General features: G+C 39.6%; 1 protein-coding gene across 7 annotated transcripts in view; it reads left to right on the plus strand.

Moving 5' to 3' along the window:
• Positions 1-17,268, plus strand: part of CTNNBL1 (catenin beta like 1) — a 229,841-nt gene that overhangs the window by 199,802 nt on the left and 12,771 nt on the right. For all 7 annotated transcript variants that reach the window (XM_072631545.1, XM_072631544.1, XM_072631550.1 and 4 more), the window contains 2 exons: positions 16,315-16,452; positions 16,662-16,734. In XM_072631545.1, the coding sequence (XP_072487646.1) occupies positions 16,315-16,452; positions 16,662-16,734 (211 nt within the window). The remainder of the gene's footprint in view (positions 1-16,314; positions 16,453-16,661; positions 16,735-17,268) is intronic.

Below are 17,268 nucleotides of genomic sequence, written 5' to 3' on the forward strand. Positions count from 1 at the left end.
TAACATTCACTTCCACAAGAATTTGAATTCAAAATCTTCTCCCCATCTCTCCTCACACCCCATCCCAGGACAGCATGCACCACATTTGCTCCTTCCTCCAGTCTGTCTTCCCTTCAATTACCCACCCTTCTTCCATCCCCCTTCCCCTCTATTTTCCTGTAGGACAAAATAGATTTCTATATTCCATTCCCTATGTAGCTTAATTTCCAGTTGCATACTAAAACAATTTTTAACATTCATTCTTAAAGCTTTGAGTTCCATATTCTCTACCTCCCTCCCTATCTACCCTCATTGAGAAAACAAGCAATTCAATATAGGTCATACATGTGTAACAATGAAAAGCACTTCCATAATATTTATGTTGTAAAAGACTAACCACATTTCCCTCTGTCCTCTCCTGTCCTTCATTTATTCCATTCTCTCCCTTGATCTGTCCTCCAACAATAGTGTTTGCTTCTGATTATCCCTTCCCTCAATTTGCTGTGTCTTCTAATATCTTCCCTCTCCTTTCTCCTTTCCTCTTGCCTTCCTGCAGGGTAAAATAAATTTCCATATCCAATTGAATGTGTATTATTCCCTCCTTAAGCCAAATTCCATGAGAGTAAGACTCAATTATTTCTTTTCATCTCCCCTCTCTTCCCCTCCATTGTAGAAACTCTTTCTTCCCTCTTGTACATGAGATGATTTGCTACATTCTACCTCTCCCTTTCTTTTACTCCTAGTACATTCCATTCAACAGTAAATTTTATTTTTTTAAGGTATTCTCCGTATTCAGCTCACCATGTGCCCTCTATCTATGTATATAATATATGTATTTATGGACATACACACATGTACATATACATACCTACACATATATAATATACACATATACACCTACTATATATATATATATATATATACATGTGTATACATATATATACACATATGTATACATATATATATATATATATATTCCCTCTAACTACCCTAATCCTGAAAAAGGTCTCACATGAGTTACAAATAACATCTTTCCATGTAGAAATGTAAACAGTTCGACTTTAATGAGTTCCTTAAGGCTTCTCTTTCCTGTTTACCTTTTCATGTTTCTCTTGATTCTTGTACTTGAAAGTCAAATTTTCTATTCAGCTCTGGTCTTTTCAACAAGAATGCTTGGAAGTCCTCTATTTCATTGAAATTCCATTTTTTCCCCTGAAGTGTTGTACTCAGTTTTTCTGGGTAGGTGATTCTTGGTTTTAATCCTATCTCCTTTGACCTCTGGAATATCATATTCTAAACCCTTTGATGCCTTAGTGTAGAAGCTGCTAAATCTTATGTTGTTCTGATTGTATTTCCACAATACTTGAATTGTTTCTTTCTGGCTGCTTGTAATATTTTCTCCTTGACCTGGGAACTCTGGAATTTGGATATAATATTCCTAGGAGTTTTCCTTTTGGGGTCTCTTTCAGGAGGTGACCAGTGAATTCTTTCCATTTCTTTTACCCTCTGGTTCTAGAATATCAGGGCAGTTTTCTTTGATAATTTCATGAAAGATGATGTCTAGCCTCTTTTTCTCATCATGGTTTTCAGGTAAACCAATAATTTTAAAATCCTCTCTCCTGGATCTATTTTTCAGGTCAGTTGTTTTTCCAATGAGATATTTCACATTGTGTTCTAATTTTTCATTCTTTTGGTTTTGTTTTATAATTTCTTGGTTTCTCATAAAGTCATTAGCTTCCATCTGCTCCATTCTAATTTTTAAAGAACTATTTTCTTCAGTGAGCTTTGGAATCTCCTTTTCCATTTGGCTAATTCTGCTTTTTAAGGCATTCTTCTCATTGGCTTTTTGGACCTCTTTTGCCATTTGAGTTAGTCTATTTTTAATGGTGTTATTTTCTTCAGCTTTTTGAGGGGGTCTCCTTTAGCAAACATTTGACTCACCTTTCATGATTTTCTTGCATTGCTTTCATTTCTCTTCCCAATTTTTTCTCCACCTCACTTGATTTTCAAAATTCCTTTTGAGCTCTTCCATGGCCTGAGACCATTGCATATTTTTTTGGAGGTTTTGGATGTAGAAGCCCTGACTTTAATGTCTTCCTCTGGTGGTATGTTTTGTTCTTCTTATTGGAAAGGCTGGAAGAAAATACCTTTTTACCAAGAAAGTAACCTTCTATAGTCTTAATTTTTTTCCCTTTTTTGAGCTTTTTCCCATCCAGTTACTTGACTTTTGAGTCCTTTGTCAAGTGGAGGGGATACTCTATGGACCTGTAAATTCTCAGTTCCTCCAAGGTGGCTCAGTCAAGGAAGAGGGGTTTACTCTTTTCCTGGCCTGTGCTCTGGTCTGGGAGCAACCACAAGCTTTTCTTCCCAGGATCTACGAGTAGGATTCCGTCTCCAGAGCTTCCACCACTCCATCACTGCTCCTCCTCACCACAGGACTACCACTTAGGACTGAGACCCAGATCAGTTCCTCTCCCAGGGTCTGGGAGAATCCTCATTTTCCTTTATGTGATCTTCATCCAAGGCATGCCCATTAATTGTGGGTGTCCAACAGGGCTCTCTCCTGGGCCATCTTCTCTTCTTCTATACTATTGTACTTGGTGGTCTCATCAACTCCCATGGATTTAGTTATCATCTCTATGCCCATGATCCTCATATCCAATTATCCATTCTTTACTTCTATGCTGACTTCCCAACTTGACTCTACAACTACCTTTTGAATATCTCAAGTTGAATGTTCTGTAGCCGTTTTAAATTCGACATATCCAGAACTGAACCCATTATCCTCCAAACCTTCTTCCAAACTTCCATTACTATTGAGGTTACCTCCTCCCAGTCACCCAGGCTTACAATCCAGGTAGTAGTATCTCTGCCCTTTCTCATCCCTGACATCCAGCCAATGGTCAAACACTGTTGTTTCTGTCTTTGTAACGTCTCTCATATGTGCTCCCCGTTGAAACAGGCACCATTCTCAGTGCAGATTCTCATTACTTCGTGCCTGGTCTATTGCAATAGCCTACTGATTCTTCTCCTTGCCACAAGCCTTTCCCCAATCAAGCCATCCTCCACTAGGCTGGCCAATTGACCTTCCTAAAATGTATGTATGTCTGACTCTCATCTGCCTATACTCCGGTGGCTCCCTATCCCCTCTAGGATCACATATAAAATCCTCTAGCTTTCAGTCATTCATAACCTGGCCCCTCTTTACCTTTCAGTCTTCATATGCCTTATTCCCCTCCATATGTTCTGCGATCTATTGACGCTGTCCGTCTTGCTGTTCCTCATACACGGTACTTTATCTCTTGACTCTGAACATTTTCACTCCCTGAAACATTCTCTCTCCTTATCTCTGCCTCTTGGCTTCCTTGGCATCTCACCTTCTCCAGGAAGCCTTTCCCAGTCTTCCTTTATCTCAGTGCCTTCCCTCTGAAATAATGCCCAATTTATTCAGTCTGTCTTGTTTGTACAGTTATTTGCATTTTATTTCCCCCATTGGACTGAAGTCTTGGACTTTTTTTTTAATCTTTCTTTCTATCCTTAGTACTTAGCATAGTACCCTGTACATGGTAGGCATTTAATAAATGCTACTTGCTAGTTGATTAGCATCATTCCTGAATTTAGATATTTCTTGAATCTCATGTCTATTATTCAGTGTGTTAGGTAACCCTCACTGCTTTGATAAATGTGGCATCTGAGTCACTGACAAAAATGTTAGCACAGGACCAAACATCAGTCTCTGGGCATTCCATTTGAAACCTGTTTCCAAGTTGATAACTAAGTATTAAACTGTTTTTTAGGTTCAGCCATTCAGCCAGTTCCAAATCCACTTAATTGCACTGTTATCTCTTCATCTCTCCTACATCTTTCCATCTTTTCCATAATGACATGAGAGATTTTATTAAATGCTTTATGAAAATCTAGGTTAACTATGTCTGTGGCATTCCCTTGATTTACAAGTATAGTAAGTCAGTAAAAGCAAAAAATGATGTGAATTGGCATGACCTTTTCTTGATGAAATCAGGCTTGTTCAACTCTGAGATCTTTTTAGAAACGAGGTAAGATGCTATCTCCCCCCCCTTTTTTTTAAGTATCTGAAACCATCAAGTTATAATAGCTGGAGTACTAGGCTTGAAGTTAGAAGATCTGGGTTTGAGTCTAAGTATGCTGTTTATCAACCATTTATAACATTGGAAAAGTTATTTCACCTCTTAAAAATTCAGCTTCCTCAACTATAAAAAGGGGATAAAAATACCTTCCTTATGTCCCACCTAGAGTTGTGGTGTGCATCAAGTGAGGGAGTAAACATAAGCACTCTATAAATGTTAAAATATTATATAAATATGATGTGTTATTGTCATTATTATTCCTCACTTTCCTTTTGAGGAATTGCTGAAAATGATTGTGTAAACTTTTCCACTTTTCTGTCATTGAAATGATACATAAACCATCCCACTTCTTTTTTTTTTCTTTCACTTCAAGCACTCAATATAGCTATGTGCTCAACACCCTTGAGGCCCTTCAACAATAAGCATCTTAAGCTGTGGAGTTATAACAGGGTAGATAAGTTGCTTTTGTGACAATAGCAGGTTGTATTTCATGTCAGTTTCTGTGGCTCTTCTGAAAGTGTTGGCATAGAATTTGAGCTGTCAGCAGCCAATATCCATTTCATCTTTCTCTGTGCTTAATGTGCCTCCAGTGATCTTTTTCTTGATGATGATTTGTAGTCATAGCTGAGATGCATTTTAAAATGTAGCTTTTGAATACATGCTCACTGTCGTGAGTCTAAAAGCAGTATGTCTGCTTTGTGCTTTGTCAGAGTTTAGAAGTTAGGAAGAAAAAGAAACTGGTAGAGTTTGGCCCTACACGTTTGACTTTACCCTATCGATCTGCAAGAGCCATATTTAGAAAGATCCTAGAGAACACTGTGCAGTTGCCTTGTTGTTAGAAAGATCAAATTGTGTGAAAGAAAAAGCCACCAGGGACACTTTTGACCTAATTGAAGAAACTTAATTTAATTTAGCTAGGCTTAGTGTCTTAGTCTCCCTTTTTTATTCCCTTGTTGGATTTATGCACTTGCAGCTTTCATTATTAATTCATGTTATTCAACTTCAAGTGGGCACTCATTACAGCAAGGTAGTCATTTTATTCCTCCCTAATTGTGTATATCACTTCCCACAAACCATTCCAAACCTTCTCCTCTTTCCTCCTCACTCCTCTCATACCATCCCTTTGGCCCCTTTCTTTCAGCTGAGGATCTGGATTCTTATTTTACTCAGGAACTTGAGACTATTTGACATGAGTATCCTCTTCCATTCTTTTCATCTCAAAAATCTATCTTATTCTCTTTTCTCCTCTCTCCCATTCTCTGACACACTGAAGTGACTTTTCTCATTGCCTAATCTCCTCCCCCTTTCCCAAACTCCTGGAAAAAGCCATCTACGCTTGCTGCCTCTACTTTCTCTCTTTTGACCCATTTCTTAACCCTTTGTAATCTGACTTTGATCTCATCATGCAATTGAAACTGCCCTCTCCAAAGTTATGATTGATCTCTTATTTGCAGAACTGATGGTCTTTTTTTTCAGTCTTCATCCTCTCTCTCCTCCTGGTACTCTTTCCTCTATGAGTTTTCATGATGCTGCTTACTCCTGCTTTGTCTCTTGTCTCTCTATTCCTTTGCTGGCTCATGATCTGTATGAGACTCCCTAACTGTGAGTGATCCCTAAAATTCTGCTTTAGGCCCTCCCATCCTCTCTCTTCTCTCTCTCTCTTCTCTTCTTCTGTTTCCTTCTCTCTCCCTCCCTCCCATGGCTTTAGCTATCATTTCTATGTAGATGACTCTGCCCCACATCACCAGTCACCTATTAGCCTTTTCAAACTGAATGTGCCAGTGACATAATAAACCTGTCATGTCCAAAACTGAATGCATTATCTTTCCCCAAAAATGTTCCCCTTCTCCACACTTCTCTACCTCTACTTGTCAGTACCATTATAATTTATTTCCCATGTTTGTAACTTCAGTACTACTCCCAACTCTTTATTTTCTCTCAGCCTACAGATACTTATTACCTTAATTCTGTTATTAAAGGAACCACTTAATCATTCTCTTTGACTCATCAAGTCTCTTCCTACTCCAGTCAACTCCATTTGACTTCTTGTTGCCTCCAGCCTTCCATATAATCTGGCCCCAACCAAATCTTTCTGGTCTTCTTCCCTTCTGATACTGAACCAGCCAAACTGGCGTTTTCTCTGTTCTTCACACATAAGACTCCATCTCCCAAACTTTGCCTTTTTACTAACCATGCCAAATGCCTGGAGTATACTCCTCAACTCTGACTCATACAGTCACTCTCTTTGGGTTAAAATTTTTTTTGAATTTTAAGCCTTTAAAGAATGGATCTTACCACCTCCCCCACACTGGAAATATGGAAACTCCTCGTGGGCCTGATCTCCTGATACTTACTGATCAGCTCATCTTTTGATGAGATGAGCCATTTGACTCCTCCTTCAGCGAATCATGGCCCCCGCCCTTCCCAGGAGTTGACCATATTGATTCCTGTCTAGTGGGGACACCCAATCTTCATATACCGGTGCATCTCAGAAGAAGAGATCCACCAGTTTCAGCCTTCTCAGAGGCTGGGATTGCAAACTGAAGCACTGCTGTCTTCTCCATGAGTCATTCAGTCAGTAGATACCAAGTTCTCACTACCTGCCAGACACTGTGCTAAGCCCTAGGGATACAAGAGAAGCATAGGACAAATCTCCACTTACAAGAAACTTAAAATCTAATGGGGGAAGATAACACATAAAAGTAAACTGAAAGAGGGTTGGACAGGATGGTTACCTGGCAGAGGCAGGGTGAAGTCCTGCTGCTGGGGTGTGAGATTATCGCAGTAGGTGTGAGTTATAGAGTTGATTTCATCTTGCAGAATGATGAGTTTCTGGAGATGAAGAAGTCCAGGAGTGCAGCTGGGTGGGAAACAGGTGAATGCCCTGAGTATGTGTGTGTTTGTCCTTCATTGCCAAAGAAGACCATGACATCAGAGAAATGATGATATGACTTGCACTTGACTTTGTTTTGAGTGAGGGAGGGCTGTGCAGGTCACCAGCCTCACTTCTCCAGAGCCATCTGAATCCAGTGCAGATATCCATCAGGATGACTGGAGATGACCCAGGATGAGGCAATTGGGGTTAAGTGACTTGCCCAAGACCACACAGCTATTGAGTGTCAAGTGTCTGAGGGTGAGATTTGAACTCAGGTCCTCCTGACTCCTGCATTTGTGCTCTTATCCACTGCACCACCTAGCTGCCCAGCACTCTTTTTAAATGGTGTAGAGTCTGGAGGAGCTCTCCACCTTCTCCAATAAGAGGGAGGGAGGCCCCAGGGGCAGGGATTGTGAGGAGGTGTGAGTTTCAGCATTGATTTCACCTTTCAGAATGATGAGTTTCTGCACAATGAAATCAACTCTGAAACTTACATGTTGCCCCTGATGCCCCTCAATTACTAGTGTCTTCTCTCCCCAAATACCTTGCTTTTAATTGTTCGATATTTACTCTCTTTACACACACACACACACACACACACACACACACACACACACACACACACACAAATATTATGTGCTTGTTTTCTTCCCTGTTAGAATCTAAGTGATTTGTGAGGAGAAATTGTTCAGTCTTTGTACTTGTATCACCAGCATCTAGCATGTAATAGTTACATACTAAATAAATGCTTGCTTGATTGTTAAGCATATGACTCCCAAGTCTACACCTCCAGCTCTGACCTTGGAGTCTTTTTTCCATTTGTTTATTTGACATCTCTAATCTTTTTGATAACTAGCATTTAACTTTTCAAAATCTGACTTACCCCAAAATTGCATCCTTTCCCAAAATCTGTTTTTACCAGTGACTCAACCAACTTTCCAGCCCTTGTGTTTGCCTGGAGGGTCTTTCTTATTTTTTCCATTCTTTTTCTAACCCATATCTACCATAACTGTGTGTCTTACCTGGTTTTCCTCAAATAAAAACAAATAAGATTGAACTAGATAGTCTTTGAGGTCCCTCCACACTGTTAAGATTTTGATTCTTTGTCCTGCCAGGTTTTTTTTCATAATGTCTGTGAAATCTAGTCTCTGCCTACAAACCTCACTGCCACTACCTTATTCTAAACCCAAATATCCAAACTAATTCTAGCTAATTTCTCTATCTCTACTTGCTCTGAATTCCTGAGCCTCTATATGATTAAAATATCCTTGCTCTAACAATGCTTTCGTTGTGATTCTACCTCCACCTCCTCAGCTCAAGAACCTCTGTGACTGATCATTTCAAATATAAGCTCCTCAAAACACTCCATTAATTGACCTCTCTCCATTTCTCAGACATCATCTTTAATTATTCCTCAGTGTGGCATCTTTGTCCCATCCAAACTAATTTGTACACAGCTCACTAATTTCTTGCCTATGTCTATATAATACTAGATCAATAACTAAATCAGAAACATTTCTTCCAGAAAGCCCTCTAAAACTAACTCATACTGATTTTATAACATCTTGGATCCTGTGGGACCTGGGAAGTTCATTTTTATTTAAGGATATGTTGTATTTTATTGTTCTGGTGTTATATGTGCATGCATGGTCACCTGAGATAGATTGCAAACTCCTCACGGATAAAGACAGTTTTCTATTTCTTTGACATACTTACTTGTGTTCCCCCAAAACACTGCAGCACCTAGTTACTGCATTCTTTAAATAGGTTCTCAGAAACATGCAGTGAAAATGAGATGTTTTCCTGTCAGTTCTCCATGCTCATGGACTCTTAGGAGTCCTGCAGCAGGAAGCTGTGATTATTCATAAATGAGAAACAAAAGAGGTCCTCTTAGTTTTAAATGCTTTGCTTCTGGCCTATTCTACAAGACTACCATGTGAATGTGTTAATTCTGTTAATGACCATATGATTTGCTACTAGATGAAGCTGGGAATTAGTGTTGGTGATCTGTAGGGCAGTCAGTACAGGGCTCAGAGCTTGGCAGGCCTCTTGGTTTTTTAAACTAGCAGCAGCAGAGTATAATCCTTTAGGAAGGAGAAGTAAAGCAACAACTTATTGCTATGGGCTGGCCCCCTGGGCAAATAAAGAACAGCACTGTCTGCTTCTAAACAGCCTCCTAGGGCTCCTTGTTGATGACTGATGGCCATGATACCGACTCTTAGGAATGTCTGGAGAGTAGGAGGTAAAGGGAAGTAATAGGATCCTCAGGGGAGGTTTGTTCATAAAAGGCTGCATTGAAGAAGAGTAAAGAAAAACAGTCTAGAATTAAGAAATGGATGACAACACATTTCTCGAACTTGACCTACCCTTTTCCAGCTATGTGTATTTGTTCCTTATGCCTAAGAATGTCATCTTCCTAACCCCTGTTCACCATCCCCACTTCTGCCAGTTGATGCCAATTGATCCATCCTTTAGGCTCAACTCTATACCACTTGCTTAGGAGAGTCTACCTTCCTTCCTTCCTTTCTTTCTTCCTTTGTAGCCATTAGTTATTTCTTCTATACACTTACTATTGACTGTATCAGTTGTTTGTGATCGATGCATGCCTTGTCTTTCTTGGCACATTGCCCTTATATGTAGAGAGACGTGCCTCTCACTTACCTTTATCTTATTTATCTTGTATCTTGTATATTCCTGTGCTCAACAGAGCCTTGTATGTAGTAGACAGCAAATATATGTGAGTTGAATTGAAATCTCTTTTCAGGCTTCTCTGCTGATGGCTATACGGAATGAATTAACAGTCACATTTCCTTCCCTCAAGGAGCTTATAGTCTAGTGAGGGAGAAAAAGAGGCATATTATTACAATACCAGGTAGTGTAGTAAGTGCAACAGGGGAACAGTAAATAAGTAGCTGCAAGAGTTCAGAAAGGTGAAAGATTGTAGGGCTACAGTGAAGGTTTCATGGATTAAGTGGCATATAAATGAGGGGTCCTCCAGGCTTTAATAGTATATTCAGAAGCGCTCTTGCCTCCTAGGATCCTAGGGAGGAAAAGTAGTATAGTCCAAGGATTCAAGGAAAAGATGCCTTTGGCTTGGGTAACAACTAGAGTAAAGTGATGATAGAGTACATGGGAAGAAGGTACATTAATTTAGGCAAGAGATTCTTTATGATTAGAGTCCTATCTACATCCTAGTTGAAAGAGGAAGGGAGAACTGGATTTGTACAATCTTCAGGAAGAGTCAGTAGAGCATGTGGAAACTAGAAAGAAACAGATTTAGGTTCAATTTAGGAAAAACTTGAAATAATTAGAACTGTCCAGAAATAGCCTGGGCTGCCTTAGCAGGTAGGTAGTGGGTTCCCCTTCCTCAGAGATTTATCAAACAAAGACTCCCTTGTTGGGGATATTGTGGAAGGCATTCCTATTCATATACAGATTGGTCTAGGTGAACTTGTAAGTCTTGGTCTTTCCTTCCATCTGAGATTCCATGATTTTATTAATTCATTCAGCAAACTTTATGTCCTAATGCTTACCTTAGGTAATAGAAGTTTTGGATTAAACAGTTTGTTGCCTTTATCACACTTATAGCCTAGTTATAGGAATGGGGAACCTTTGGCCTTGAGGCCACATGACCCTCTACGTCTGCAAGTGCAACCCTTTGACTAAATCCAAACTTCACAGAGCAAATTCCCTTAATTAAAAGATTTGTTTGGATTCAGTAGATCCATTCCCAGTGGTCAGAAAATAAAGAATTATGAACTGTAAATAACTATACAAGACTATTTCAGATCATTAATAATAAGAGAAAAGTAATCAGAACAGCACTGAAGTTTCACCACATACTCAACAAATTGGCAAAGAGGACAGAATATGGAAAGAGTATTAGAGGGACTGTGGGAAGATGGGCAATTTTGGTAGAGCTGTGAATTGTCCAACCATTCTAAAAGCAATTTGAGATTTTGCTTAAAAGTTAACTAAAGTATCTGTGCCCATTGATTCAGAGATCCTGTTGCTAAGTATATATCCTAAGGAAAGAAAAAAAAACGAGAAATAAAGGTCTCATATACACCAGAATATTCATAGCAGGATTTTGTGGTAGCAAAAAATTTTAAGCAAAATTCCCCATAGATTAAAAAATGTCTATAGAAAATGTGATACTTGAATATAGTAGAATATTACTGTTTTGGGAAAAATGTGGAGACTTACATAAACTGATGCATACTGAAGCCAAGAGAACCAGGGAAACAATATACTCAGTAACTACAATGTTGTAAACAAAGCAGAAAAAACAACATTGTATGACCAAAATTGGCCTTGCTGATGAATTAAGAATATGTACTTTTTTTCCCCTCATTGCAGAAGTGGGACCCCATAAATATGAAATATTCAAGTCACCGAGCATTTATTAAGCCCTTACTATGTGCCAGATACTTGCTCTGGGGGTACAAAGAAAAACAGAAGGAACTCATATTACAATAAGGGAGATAGCTTGCAATCACCTATACACAAACTTGGTGTTATGGAGGAAGTGAGTGAACCTAAGTACTGTGAGTTTGGGGAAAAAAAAACATGTCCTTAAATAAAGTAACCTGAGACCAAAGAAACAGAGCTCTAGAATGACTTGCTTCCATATTGGCAACAACAGAGTGAACAGAATGTTTTAAAAGAAGCCTCTGTCATCTCAGAGATATCTTACCTTTATTTGGAATTCAGATAAGACTAAACTTAAGAGAAATGCATCTCCCACAGGCACAAATTTGACCTTTAACAGCTTTTGTGACCTCAGTAGTTGCACACTTCCCCACTTCTGCCACAGAATGCCACTAAGTGGCACTGTACTCTGAGCAAGCCTTAAAAAGCTATAGAAATCCAATCTGTGCTGTAAAAAGTTGAAGTTGTAACCAACCTGAGCAGTTTTCCATAGTGCACTACTAAATTTCTTTTCTATTTAGTCTGACTACTTACTTTTGACCCCCAGCTCTATAGATATGATAGTGGGTAAAATTCTCCCTGGGTTTTCAAGGAACCAGACTGGGAAACTCTCAAAACAACATGTACAAGCTGAATTGGAGATAGTCTCTGAAGGATGGAAACCAACATTAAGGAGGACTGAGAAACGCTTCTTGCAGAAGGTGTGATTTTGGTTCAGACTTGAAGGAAGCCAAGGAATTGAGGGAAGGAAGAAAGAAATTTTATGAATGTTATAAGTCAGACGAATTTGCTGAAGTACCTTTTTTGTCCTTTTTTTGATCTTGCAAGAGTTAGCTTACTGGATTGTTTGGTGGTGGTTGTTCAGTCGTTTGTCAGTCATATCCAATTCTTCTTGATCCATTTTGGGAGTTTTAGGGGACAAAGATCCTGGAGTAGTTTGCCATTTCCTTCTCCAGCTCATTTGCGCATGCGTCCAGAAACTGAAATGAACAGGATTAAGTTACTTGCCCAGGGTCAGTGTCTAAGGCCAGATTTGAACTCAGGAAGATTCCTGAATCCAAGCCCAGCTCTCTATCCACTGTACCACCTAGCTGTCCTTGGTGTTTGGGGATGGAGATGGGGAGAATATATTTGGAAATGAATATGATATAAAAAACAAAAAGTATCAGTTTAAAAAATCAGTCCTCTCTCTCCTGTCCCTAATGCCATTCCAACATCATCCCTGGAACAACCCCCTCCTGTATTGTTTACTGCATTTGCATGACCCAGCTTTCAGTCCGTGATCCATTTTCTTTGTAATCCTACTGCACCCGTATAGGCAACAAGCATTTATCATGCACCTTCTAAATTTAAAGCATTGCTAGAGGTGCTGGGGATACAAAGACAAAAAAATGAAGCAATCCTTCCTTGCAGGAAACTTCTATACTATTGAACAAGATGACATGTGCGTAAGTATAGACGTGTTTATTTGTTTGAAGAGGGTAGAGGAGGAAGGAACTAGTGAGAAGACAGGGAGAAATTAAAGATAGGGAGTGGTGACTGAGAGAGCAGTCTACTAGAGGACAGTGGGGAGAGGATATGGGATCAGGGACACATAGAAAGGTTGATTTAAGCAAGAAGGACAATCTTGTGGGAGACTGGAGGAAATATTTGTACAAAAATACTTATAGCAGCTCCTTTCAAAGTGGCAAAAAATTCGAAATTGAGGAAATGCCCATCAATTGGGGAACAACTAAACTAGTTGCAGTATTTGATTGTAATGGAATATTACAATAGAGGACGGAGCCAAGATGGTGAAGTGAGAGCATCTACTCACTTAAGCTCTAAGACAAACTCCTTTAGATACTTCTAAAAAGAGAATTTGAATGGATTTTGGAGGGGCAGAATCCAATAGGAGAAAGATTGTGGCAGATTTCCAGCTCAGGACAGACTGAAAGGTTCATGGGAAGGATCTGTTGTACGGGACTGGAGGAGCACAGGCTGTACCAGCCCAGTCCTCACAGTGGCAGGGCTAAGCAGGAAGCCCTGGGCCGTCTGAGGCAGCAGCCGCACTACGGAATCTCAGGAGTAGCAGCCCAGGACAGGAGTCTGGTGGAACTGGGTGAGAGAGAGTCAAGGAAGCCCCAGGTAATTGCAGCAGCAGCTCCTGAGATTATCAGACCGCAGATTAAATGTCTGTAAGTCACCTTACTTGAACTTCTGGGAGCCAAGATGGCAGAGTGTCAGTAAATGCTCAACTCCTCCCCTTGCTGACTTTGAAAAACCCATAGAATATTTCCCCAGTAAAAATCCAGGAACAGTAGGGTCAGTCAAAAGGGCAAACAGTCTCTTAGCCTGTGAGGCTAGGAAAATCACAAAGTGGGGGGTCCCTCTTGCTGTGGCTGAAGGGGACCAGTGCAGGACTGGAGCTGTCTCAACCCCACATCAGCAAACTGGGAGGAGATCCTGAGTCCCCACAATCGTCAACCCTCTGCACAGGGGAATAGGGAAGACACTAGTGCAAACACTAGTTCACCAACAACTGAGCCGGCCTGTGTCCAGGAGAGGAGACCTCTTGTGGCCACAGCACCCCTTCCCCACACTTAAAGCAGCTAGCTCCAGGGTAACTCCAGGGAAACTCAGAAAGACTTCACATGGCCTCTGCCTTGACACAACAGCCAACTCAGCACCAGGTAAGCTACAGCATTCTAGCCTCTAGCTGAAAGAGCCAGAGGCCACAATACACAAAACCTCAAGTTCTACACACAAGAGTGGTAGGACAGGGTGATCAGCATGAGCAAGAAGCAAACCAGAAAAGATAAGACCATTGAATCTTTCTATGGGGACAAGGACCAAAATACAAATACCAAAGAGGGCAGCATTGAAACTGTACTCCCATCTGAAACTTCAGAAGGGAATATGAACTGGTCTCAAGCCCAAAGAGCCTTCTTGGAAGAGCTCAAGAAGGATTTTAAAAGCCAGATTAGGGAAGTAGAAAAAAAACTGGCCAATTATTTTTAAAATATGAAAAAAGAAATCACGGAAGGATTTAAAAGGAAAATTGGACTAATGGAAAAGGAAGCACAAAACCTAATTGGAAAATTGGACAGATAGAAAAGGAAGTACAAAAACTGTAATGGAATATTACTATGCTATATGATGAACAGGCTGATTTCAGAAAAACTTGAAAAGATTCATATGAACTGATGCAAAGTGAAGTGAGCAGAACCAAGAGAACATTGTATAATATATAACAGCAATACAGTATGATGATCAACTGTGAATGACTTGGCTATTTTCAACTGTACAATGATATAAGACAATTAAAGAGGACTCATGATGAAAAATGCTATCCACCTCCAGAGAAAGAACTGGTAGAGTCTGAATGCATATTGAAGCATACTGTTTTTTACTTTCTGTATTTTTTCTGTGTTCTTTTCCCCTTTTGGATTTGTGTCTTCTTTCACAACATGAGTAATGTGGCAATATGTTTTGCATGATTGAATATGTATAACCTGTATCAAATTGCTTACCATTTCAGGAAGGGAGAAGGTGAGGGAGGGAGAAAGAAAATTTGGAACTCAAAATTTTTTTTCAAAATGAATGCTTAAAGTTGTCTTTTCACGTAACTGGGGGAAAGATAAAATTTAAAAAAGACTGGAGGAGAGAAAAAGAGAGCCAAGGATAATGTCAGGGAATTTTGAGAAGTGGGGAGAAGAAGCCGATAGCAAATGACTCTAATTTTCTCAGTATTGTAAGAGATGAGATTCTCACCTCAACTGGGTCCTGGGGGAAGCTTGATGAGAAGTTTCAAATAAGAGTGGGCTTTGAACTGAATCTTGGTTCATATTTTATTTATCTTGGGTTTACATTTTGCTGATACTACATTCTTGTGGACCTTCTTGTGGCTATTTCCTGGAAGGTGACCTGTGCATTTCATTTCATTTTTCAAGAGAAAGTGTAGTGGATAGAAGCCTTGGATTTAGAGTTAGGATAACCTGGGTTCCAGTTCTGCGCTCTGATCCTGAGGAAATCACTTAACCTTTCTGAGACTTAGTTTACTTATCTATAAAATGGAAATCAGTCAACAAGTCAATCAAGAAGTATTTCTTAAATATGTAGTATGTTCAGACAATACAATGATAATAAATACTTATGGTCTTGTGAGGATTAGGTGAGATAACATGTTTAAAAACTTGGCAAACATGGAAATGCTAACTAACTATTATCATCCCTTCTCTCTTTGTAGCTAAACCACGGCACACATTTTGAACATGAAATTAGCATAAATGGACATTCCTTTTAGGAACTTACTTTCTTCCATCTTAAACTTAAGTTCATGTGAGCCTTTTGATAAGTCCTTTTCATATCTCAGTCTTTGACCAGTTGTTGTCTTTTAACTCCCATGACACAACAGGATGTCTTATCAGAGAATATTATGCAGACTGGACTTGAATAGAGGGAGTATAATGAGAGCACATTGGGATAAGCAGATTTGTGTGTCTTGTGGCTGATCATCAAACCCATAGGAATGAGTGACTTCACCTAGATGTGTTATGTAAATAACATAATATGTACCGATAGTTCTCAGAATGTGGTCTGGAGAATTCCTGAAATAAAAACTATTTTATAATAATACTAAGGTGTTTTAATTTTTAATATGTAAATATCAACAGATATAACATAAAAGCTCTTACTCATTAATTTTTAAGAGTGCAAGGGTCATGAGATCAAAAAGTTTGATAATTACTGTTAAACACAGTACTGATGGGGTTTATGCATACTGTTAAAAATTAATTGTCAAGAAACATCTGACATGACCAAAAGGCCAGCTGGTTTGGTTTTGGGGGGAGTGGAATGAGAGGGTTAAGTCTGTAAGATAATTGCCAATTGTTTCTGTCTCCATCCCTGTGCTTATTCTTGGACTTGAAAATTTGTTTCCAGGACATGGTGCGAAGAGGAGAGATCATTGATGACGACATAGAAGATGAATTCTATCTCCGCCGCTTAGATGCTGGGCTCTTTGTCCTGCAGCACATCTGTTACATCATGGCAGAGATCTGTAATGCCAGTGTCCCCCAGGTAAAGATCTTTCTGTGCTTCTTCCTTTTTGACGTGTGTAGATCATTTCAAAAGAATAATATTGAGACTGATTCCATCCTTGCTTCATCCTTGTACTGCCCTTACTTCCCCATAGGCATCATCCTTAAGCACATTGGCTGGAAGAGAAGGAGCTTTGCTAAGATAGTCTGCCAAGAAGAATTAATCTCTTTTTTTTTCTTCTTTGTTAGATTCGCCAGAGGGTACATCAGATCCTGAACATGCGTGGAAGCTCCATCAAGATTGTCCGACACATCATCAAAGGTGAACTATTTACAGTCAGCAGTGAAGAACAGGGCTGTACTTCCTCTGTTTGAGCACTTGACTTTGAAACTCTTTGTCCTCTTAAGTTTATTATCCATTTTGCTACTTGTCTAGATCACCTTGTCTGTTTTAGATCCCTCTCTCTTCTCCAAATTTCTGTCTCTGTTTATGATTTCAAAAGGCCAGAATTTACAAAAAGTAATGGCCTCATTATATCACCAGGGCTAAACCTTCATTGCTTCTTACCTGGACTGTCCTGAGAGTCTCCCAAGTGGTATCCCTGCCTCCAGTCTTTGCCTGCCTCTAATCTCTTCTTCATACCATTGTCAGAGTAAAAAGGGGAGTCGTTATGTTGGTTTGAATATAGGTCACACCCTTAAAAAGCAATCTCCTTTGTGAGGGACAAAATAAGTAGATATACACTGAAAAGTAAGACCAATTATAGTTCACATAAATCAGATTTGGGGGAGAAATGTGGTGTTTGTTTAAACCCATAAGGTCCCTTGGCATTATAACCTAGCTCAAGGCCACTGG

Source organism: Notamacropus eugenii, chromosome 1, assembly GCF_028372415.1.
Source record: "Notamacropus eugenii isolate mMacEug1 chromosome 1, mMacEug1.pri_v2, whole genome shotgun sequence".
In the NCBI taxonomy this organism is placed as follows: Eukaryota; Metazoa; Chordata; class Mammalia; order Diprotodontia; family Macropodidae; genus Notamacropus; species Notamacropus eugenii.